Below are 8,909 nucleotides of genomic sequence, written 5' to 3'. Positions count from 1 at the left end.
GTGGTGTTCAGGTAATAGCCATGGGGTGCTTTGGGTCTTCCTCCAGGTCTTTCTTGCATGTCATTAGTATGTCTGTGTGGTGGGGGGTGTGTTGGAACCTGCTGGGGCTGTGGGAGAAGGTTTGTGTCCGTAACTTCGTTACCAGACTGCAATTAGTGCATGTTGCTGCTTCCTTGCCCTCCCTGGGCTGTATTACAAGAAGCCTTATGCTGCATCTCTCATCACCCCATACTGGCGAGAGGGGGTTTCATCTTCCAGGTGTCCCATACGGCTTTTGGCTTAGCTCCTGGGTCGAACGTGCGGTGCGGAGTTGCTGTGGGAGTGCTGGACTCCCAGCAGAGAGCTGACCGATGTTTCCCCCCACCCTGGATCTGGGGTTCAGGGAGAGATCTGCCCCCAGGGGCTCTCCTGTGAGTCTGAGGCTGCCAGGAGGAGTTTAGCTATGTAGTGGAAAAATTTGGATGTTTTGTTATTGAGCTTTGTTGAAACCAGTAACTGTGGGTAAATAAGCTGAAGCAGAGTGTGGGACAGCAGCCTGGAGGCTTTTGAAATATTTATATTAATGCGAGTAGGATGAAACACCTTGGAAGATAAATGGGTTTGTGGCAGCAGACAGCGAGTTTGCTCATTTCTGCATAAACCTCTGTCCTTCCCTTCCGAAACACTGATGTAAACACTCTTCTTGTTTACTGTCACCTATAAAACCAATTTATTTTTTTTCACCTTTCCAACTGCTCTTCAGAAGATCTCTCCCCGTGCCCCGTTCACATCCTCTGCTAATGCTGTCTAGCTCGATGTAGCCACAATTAACAAACGAGCTCCTGCTCCCCGTGTGGGCACTCCAGGCGTGTCAGTCCTTGGCATTTAACGAGACCCGATTCCAGAAAACAATATGAATTGTGGCTGAAAGCAATGCAGAGCTATTGTCAAAATGCTCTTATAACATATCTCCTCCTGCTCTTCATTCCCGAGAGGTGATTTTGTGTGCTCCCAGCTTGAAGATAATCCCGTTGTTCCTCCTGATTTGCAGGTACCTCCATCAGTGCCACTGTGGTCTTGAAATCTGGACTTGATTTGGTTTTATTCCTCTGATTTATCTACCTATCTTCCTTTTTTGTGACAATTGCATCCTAATCAGCAAGGAGGATGACATACTGAGTTTTTAATTGCTGCCGGGGAGCCAACAGGACAGGGTTACCTGAGTGGGAACGCAGAGGTTGGACTGTCTGTGCTGCACCCTTGCTGACATTCTTGCTCCTCTTCTCCGGTCTGATGTAAAAGCAAATAACTACAGGTATTTCTTTTGGGGCAGTTAGAAAGCTGGTAACAAAGGGGCCGGGTTGCATTCCTACTTGCCTGTTAGCCACGGCACTAAGTAGCTCCATGTTTTATGATGGGTTTGGGATTAAATTAGTATGCTTGCAGAATCTCATCTTTTTTTTTTCAAGGCATGTAAAGTCTCCTCTGTGGGACTGCACCTCCTGTGTTTCAGGAGAAGTGTAAATTGAGGCAATGTGTTCCAAGGGAAATAATTGTTCCGTGTCCCATCTGGTTTGGAAGCTGGTGGCTCCCACCTGTGCGTGATGCCTGTAACTGCTGTGTGTCCTTTCCTTCAACAGAAGGACCTGAAACTGGGGGGCTGCCACTGCAGTGAGCATCTGCAGCCAGCCAGAGGAGGAGGAGGGCAGCAGGAGCAGCAGTTGGTGCAGCCGTGTCCCAGCTGTGCAGGTAGAGAAGGTGTACCAGGGCTGGAGGAGAATTTCAGAATTGCTTTTCTGCTGCAACGCTGCCTTGTTTAGACCCACGGCTGTGTCTTGTCTGAGCTGTTTTGCTGCAGTCAGGACTGGACTGGCTGCTGTTATCTGTGAGCTTTTGATTCACTGTTAGGACTATCAGCTTGTGTCAGCTTGCTGTCACGGGCAAGGCCAATCGTGCAGCTGGTTCAAAACTTTGAAGACCATCAAGAGCAACGCGGAGCCTGCCCTAGCTCAGGGGTTAGGCTGGAAAATGAGTTTTAGCCTGATGGAAGAAGAGCTGTACTGGGTGAGACCGGAGGCCTAGCAGGCAAGGGGTTAGTAACGGGAGCTTAGGGAGAAGGTACTGGAACAAGCACTCACAGAAGAGCTCTTTGGTAGGATCATCCTGTTCAGAGGGAGCAAGGTACGGCCATCCCCACCCTCTGCTGGCTCAGACCTCTTGGTGAGCTGCACTCCTCTGGTGGTGGTCACTCTCTTGCCACTAACCAGCTCTGAGCATCACTGCAGCATGGAAGCTGGCACATAGCCAGGTGGGGAGAAGCAGATGAAGAACAGCCAGGTGAGGTTAGTGACCTTTGAGCCTGCGTCAGCTGAAGAACAGAGTAAGTACAGTGACATTTCCTGAGAGAGCTTCTTAATTCTGGCATCAAAGCAGAGAGGACATTGCTGCTCTTGGCAAGGAAAAAGTGATTTTGGTGACCAGGAGCATGACTGGGGCTTGCAGAAATGAGCTGAGTTTGGACCAGGTGTAAGGTCAATCTGTGCCCAAGCTTTATTTGGGGGGAAGTGGGTTCTTGGAGGACTTGGGAACACAGAATTGTCTGTCCAACAGGCGCTGTCTGAAGTCGCTAAGGTCTGCGCAAGCCAGCAGCTGCTGCTTCCCCTGCTAGAAACCAGCAGGTATCTGCTCGCCTCGGTTATCTGCTCACCTGACTTCATAGAGTTGTGTAGACCCGTGCTTGGGTTACAGCTGCGGAGGAGAGGGGCGTTGGAACTCGGCTTCAGCCCTTAGGGTGGGAGTGGTGCATCTGTGTAAGCAGAGGACCTCAGTACAGCCGCTGCCTGCACGGTTCACGTGCCGGGAGAGACAGTAAGAGCGTGCAACCTGCTAAATGGGGTCTTTTTTGTGCCTACAGAAGTGGTTTTCAGCACGTTATACCCGGGAGGATGGGAGCTGTGCTGGGCTGTGACCACAGCGGCCTGGGCTGCAGGGACCCAGCTAAATCCCTCTCGCAGGCAGATTTGCAGCCCAGCGTTTTCTGTGGCGCGGGATGCTCCCCGCAGCAGTTGTCACCGCGGCTCCCCTGAATCCCCCCTTTGTTGGTAAAAGCTCTTCAGCTGTTACCCAGCCCTTGGCTCCCCCCGCCCAGCCCTGTAAAAGCAGCTTTTGTGCGGGGCCAGCTCTCAGCGAGCCGTTTCTCATCAGCCCTGTCCCCGCCGCAGCCGGTGCAGAGCTGTTCTCCTCCCAAGAGAGGGCAGCCGCCTCATTCGGCTTCCCCGCTCCGCGCTGCCCACGGCAAGGCTGGCACCCCCGGGGGGCGGCCTGGCCCCGGGCTGGGACGGAGGGGCCGTACTCAAGGAGGATTGCACCCCCCCGGACCTCCTCTTTGCCAGCAGGGTCTGTGCAGGGGCTGCGCCGGCCCCTCCGCAGCCCGACCCTTCCCCGAGCTGGCGGGCAGGAGCGGGGCAGAGATCCCTGGCCGGGAGCCTGCCTGGCTGGGAATCCATCCCCTCCTGTCCCGTGGCGGGAGCTGGAGACATTAATCTTGGGTTGTAAATTGGTGGGGGAGCCCTACAGCTACCCTCTGTGCCTCCCGGTGGGAGCCTTGCTGCATCACGACAAGTTTACTCCATCCAGTTGCCTCTGGAGACCTGCGGAGGGGACGAGAGGGTGTCACACGGGACCTGCGGAGCCTGGTTTCTGCTTGGGGCATCATCCCCTTCGGATCACGTTCTGCAGGAGAGTCTAGCTCTCACCCCGGGCGTGGATGTGGAGAGCTGAGCCCCGTCGCCGATTCCGTATGGAGTTAGCTGGGTTAGAGCAGCTGTTCTTGCAGATGCGTCCTTGATGCTCCTGGCTGTTGCTCTCAAGACTGGGAGCATTGTTTTTCAGAGATGTCTGAGCCCTGCGGTTCTCACGACTCCTACAAGTTGTTCCAGCAACCTGATAGGGAATCACTGCGGGTCCGAAGGCAGAAGCCACTAATGGTCATCTCTGGCTGTGGCTCCCATTCGGTTTCCCCATCTGTCATCCCGATTTCAGAAGAAGCCGTGAGGGCCAGCACCCCTTCTTGTAAGGTGGAGATAAATCCTGCTTGGGAGGGTACTTGAAGTGCTCGGGGTTAATGCAAGCCACGTGCCACTGCGTTCCTGCGTGGGCAAACACCCTCTGACAGGCTTCCAGCCGAGAGCCATGGCAAACGTACGGAGCCATGGAAGAAGAGCAGATGATGTCCTGGATGGTGGCAGCAATCGAGGGCACTGTGACAGCTTGTACATCAGTGTGTGAGGCCAAAACACCCCAAGTCACCCTACTAGCAGGCCCCAGTGGCCAGTTTCTGGCAGTTTCACCCAAAATTCCTCTTTGTCCACAAAATTGACAGTTCGTGTGAGCATGGGAGCAAAGACCCAGCCCCATGAGTTTCCCCCCTCATTGTTTTCTGTAGCTCTGAGCAATTTCCAGGGCTTGGAGCAAGTCTCTGAAAGCAGGGGATGCGTTGGAATTGGGGTAATGCCTTTGTGGCTTCTGCAGGTGATCAGCTCAGCTCCAAGGTTACTTAAACCCATGAGAAATACAAACAAATCCGATTACCTGCTGATTCCCAAACTGCCGTCCCAAACACACAGCGATGTATCATGTACCCGAGGCTGTGCCAGGCTCTAATCAAAGATCACCCTGTCCTGTTGGACAGGGTCTGCCCTAAACCCTTTGGCTGAGGCTCTTTGCTCCTTCTGCCCCTGGAAGGGTTTTCCAGAAGCTGCTTGAGAGAGAATTTCAGTCTCTCTGTACTCCAGCCCTATTTATATCTACCTGCTGGAGCATTCCCGGCTGGCACATTCCTCCTGCTTTTCCACTACTTCCGTCTAGCGAGTCAAACTTTTGGAAGCTGGTACCTTCACCAAGCTAAAGAGTGGATTTGGACAGGAAGGGAGAAGAAGAGACCAAATGTACATCAATAAAGATGCTGAACCAGACAGCGCGGTGACGCTACCGTCCCTGGATGTTTTGGCTGAGCTCTAGAGCAGCTCTGATGATGGCGGCCCAGGAAATGCAAAGCTATGCAGGAGAGGGGAAGTTAAGTACCGTGGTTGGTTGTTACTAAGAATACAATTATCCATATGCTAACGATTGCCTGCCTGATAGGATTACCAATAAAGACAAACCGCAGTGAGGATCATGGCTTCATTTCCTTCCTCCCACCCTGGGGATTTAATCCCGTCTTTGTTCGTGTTTTGTTTTTAGCCAGTCAATAAAAATCTCTGCTCCCAGAGATATCTCCAAAGTCTTTTCCCTGGAGTAAACTTTGGGGGTGGATTCCCACGTCTGCTCCCTCACACACAGCTGGGAGAAAGCTCCGTGCTGGTTTTACCCTGGCAGGAATAGCTTAGGCCTTCTAATTTCAGCCTGCTTCGTAAAAGGTTGACTAATCCTCCCAGCAGCCTCAAGAGGCAGGAAATCCTTGGTGGCAGAGTCTGGAAGGACCTGACAGCCCCTTGGCCAGTCTCCTTGCCAGCTTGTGACGGCTTCTGGGCACATCCCGGGTTTGTTGAGCCTCCTGCTTTACAGACCAGCAGCAAGGTGCCCGGGGGAGGCTCTCGCAGCCCAGCTACTCTCAGCACCCGCTTACTTTGTGGGTGCAACAGCAGTTTATGGCAAAAATGTTCCGCTGCTATCGCCCGCAGCTCCTGGGGAAGGCGGAGCAAGGCTCTGAGGCTTGGCATAGATGCGCTGCCAGATGCTCCTCACCAAGGAGAGTCAGATCTGCCTTCCCTTGCCCTGCCAGCTTCACCACTACCCAGCCAAGGGCTAACAAGGTGCAAACGCTCATTAAGCACCGCACTGCCTGGAGGCCGGCGGACCCCCCAACCTGCACAGAGCTCCCTGCAACGGTGCTGAGCTCACCGAGGTGTGGGTGCCTGTCTGCCCACACCGAGCACCCCAGGAGGCAGAGGTGAGGAGACAGAGACCTTTCCAAGTCAAACAGTTAGGAACGATGCAAGTGTGTGCGCAGAACGGTTTGGGAACGGCTTTTTGGGTATAGGGCAGCGTCTAATGAAAGATCCTCCTGTCCGGGCTCAGACGCTCGCATCAGGCAGAGCCCGGCTGCTTGCACGCAGCCTTCCTCACCCGCTCCCCCTTGCCCAAATCCCCCCCCGTGGATGGGAGCGGGGGTGGGTGTGCATCCCCGGCGGGGGGGGGGATCGCTCTGGCTGCCGGCTCCGTGCGGGAGGTGGGTGCGGAGACTGGGGCGGGGGGGGGGGGCCGGGGCTGTGGGCAGGGCCCAGGCAGATGACGCCGGGTAAAGCCGGCTCAGAGCCTGCCCAGCCCCGCCGCAGGCCGAGCGGGCTGGCCGCGCACCCTCCGCGGCCGCGCAGTCGGGTCAGGCGGGCTCCGGTAGCAGGGCAGGATGGACGTGGCCGTGGACTTGTACCTGGCCGTCCCGCTGCTCTTCACCGTCCTGGCCCTCGTCCTCGCCTCCGTCTTCGTGAGGCTGCGGGGAGGCGGGGGGGAGCGGGCGGCGGAGCGGCCCCGGGAGCCGGCGGCGGCTGAGCCAGCTCGGGAGGGCGGCTCCGGGGGAGAAGCGGCGGCGCCGGAGGGAGCGGGACCGGGACCGGGACCGGCCGAGGGGCCGGAGGACGAGGGGGGCCGGGTGCCGGTGGAGGAGGTCGGGGCGGGCGAGGAGGGGAAGGAGGCGGCCGGCGAGCAGCGGGAGGCGGCGGCGGAGCCGGGCCCTGCGGTCGAGCCCAGCCCCGCGGCGGTCGAGATCATCTCCGGGCAGCCGCCCGCCGAGCCCCGGGAGCCCGGGCACCGGGAGGATGCGGAGAGCAAGGTAAGGCCGGCTCCTGCGGAGCCTCTCCCCGTCCCCTGGGACCGCTGGGGTCCCCGCAGCCGCGGTCCCTGCCCGGCTGCCGCCGTCCCCGCGGGTGGGAGAGCGGGAGCGCAGCGCCTGCCTTTTCCCCTCAAACAAGGGAGGTCCCGGGAAAAGCCGGGGTTTGCACCTCGGGTGGGGACAAGCCGTTGTCTCCGAGGGCGGCAGCGGGGGGGTGGGTGTGTTTTGGGCTCCTTTCCACCGCCGCGCCCCAAGGTATACTCTTAGAAATAATCAGGATAGCGAAGATTTAAGGGAAGAGAAGCGTGCGTCAGTGTGGGCCTCTCCTGTCTGTGCATCCAGCCCCTGGGAGTCTTCTCCTTCTTCCAATTGCCAGTCCAGGTGCTGGTGTGTGTTTATTCTGCCCGTCTGCATCCTCTTTCCGTGGGTTGCAGCAAACCGTCCCCTTGCCAGCGCAGTTGCTGCCCTTGCCTGCCCAGGGGAAGGGCCTGGCCTCCCCCTCCCTCCCAACCCCAGCAGGACGCTGGCCCCAAGGTCTGACCCCTGGCTGAACTGGAGGGGCTGGGGAGGGGGGGCAGTGATGCCTATAAATGCCCAATAAATCCTCCTCCAGCACCGGATCTTGTTTAAAAATAAAAGGGCGACCCAGCGTCTGTGGAAAGAGCTTGCTCTGCTCTTGCCTGCCTTGGATGGGACTCGGTAACACCCCGAGGTGCCCGAACTCGTGATGTTGGTGGCTTTGTCCCAAGGGGGGGAAGTGAATAACGGAGTGGCTCAGAAATCCAGGAGCGATGGATGCGTCGTCCGTGTGCAGGCAGCATGTTTCAGCTGGGGAGCGCAGGCCCGGGGCCCAGGCGCCTCCTGGCTATTATTAGCAGCATTTGTAATCCTCAGCGACTGTATCCAGGCTGCCGGGCAGTGTGCAGACAGCCCTCGCCTTGGAAAGTATCGCCACTGACTCACTGGACAGCCTTGGGCGAGTCCCAGGGGGTTGCGCACCCCCCCTCGTTACCGTGATGCTCTGCATCGCCCAGGGGTGAGCCCTGACCCGCTCTTGGGGCTGGGACGTGGGTCTGCCTCCCCGTGCCCCTCCTCACCTCCCCTTGTCACTTCTGAGCCTTGGAGCTCTCTCTCCCCCTTTCTGGCACCCCTTGGCCATGGGTGCGGCTCTTGAGCAGCCCTCTCCCTCATCCCAGCGTCCTGGAAGCCACATCTGTCCCTCTGCCTCATGATTTATTGGTGCCTTTGAGTACCAGGATCTTTGTCAAGCTGGAGAGCCCCTGGGCTGCCGTTAGCCGGCTGGGTCCCGGCTGGGCTAGCTTGGCAACAAAGTTGGCCACCTGGCTGGAGCTGCTGTGGGGCCCAGGGCGCACCCAGCGCTCTCTGATGAAGTGCAGCACCCTGTTGGGACAGACGGCTGTATCCAGTGCTGCCAGAGCTCACGGATTCCTCTGCTGTCTCGCTAGCTTGAGTCTTCTCGGGAATGTTTCTCCTCCCCTCTGGCTGCTCTTCAGTCCCGATTTCTTTGGACAGACACTGCTGCAATGTTCATCGCCTTCAGGGATGGGCTCTGCTCCTTTATCCCCACTTTGGCACAGCGTGGTAACAGGGGTTTGTATGCCTGGAGGTGAGCCCTTGCTCAAGGCACAGGGGGGTCCTGTGTCCCCCAGACGCCTGGCTGGGCTCCGTGGGACCAGGGTCTCTGCTGCGCTGCCCTCAGCCCCTCTTGCAGCAGAGCAAAGGGGACACCAGAGCTGAGTAGGGTCTTGGCCGGTTTTTCCTCCTGGGAATGGTTCCCTCACTGTAGGAGCAAGGCAGGGCAAGTCACCCTGGACCTGAGCAGCATCTCTTTGGGAAGGACGGGGACCAGGCGTTGGCTGCGATCTGGGAGGTGGCGGGAGAGCAGTGGGAAGGGGGGAGGGATGCTTCTTACTGCTGAGTAAGTGTTTGGGAGTGCTGGCCCGCACGTGATCTCACAGCTGCCAGGACTGCTCGGTGCAGGCTGCCTGGCCGGGACTGGCAGTCCCGTGGTGCTGGGTGGCACGGTGGAGGGATTACGTGTGTTTCCAGCAGGCACCACACACATGTGAGCGGGGAGCGG

At 57.7% G+C, this 8,909-nt stretch overlaps 2 protein-coding genes across 7 annotated transcripts in view; both read left to right on the top strand.

The window, feature by feature from the left end:
- ST6GALNAC1 (ST6 N-acetylgalactosaminide alpha-2,6-sialyltransferase 1) overlaps positions 1-8,909 on the top strand; it is a 282,118-nt gene that overhangs the window by 217,710 nt on the left and 55,499 nt on the right. The window lies entirely within an intron of this gene.
- Positions 6,266-8,909, top strand: part of LOC104641389 (uncharacterized) — a 29,968-nt gene continuing 27,324 nt past the window's right edge. For 2 of the 6 annotated variants that reach the window (XM_075770956.1, XM_075770955.1), the window contains exon 1: positions 6,272-6,808. In XM_075770956.1, coding sequence (XP_075627071.1) covers positions 6,386-6,808 — 423 coding nt within the window. In that variant the 5' untranslated portion in view covers positions 6,272-6,385. Of the gene's footprint in view, positions 6,809-8,909 lie in introns of all 6 variants that reach the window. The other 4 variants (XM_075770953.1, XM_075770957.1, XM_075770952.1 and 1 more) reach the window with 4 other exon arrangements.

The sequence above is a fragment of the Balearica regulorum genome, chromosome 18 (genome assembly GCF_011004875.1).
Source record: "Balearica regulorum gibbericeps isolate bBalReg1 chromosome 18, bBalReg1.pri, whole genome shotgun sequence".
Taxonomy (NCBI): domain Eukaryota; kingdom Metazoa; phylum Chordata; class Aves; order Gruiformes; family Gruidae; genus Balearica; species Balearica regulorum.
This window is presented reverse-complemented; position numbering and strand designations above follow the sequence as displayed.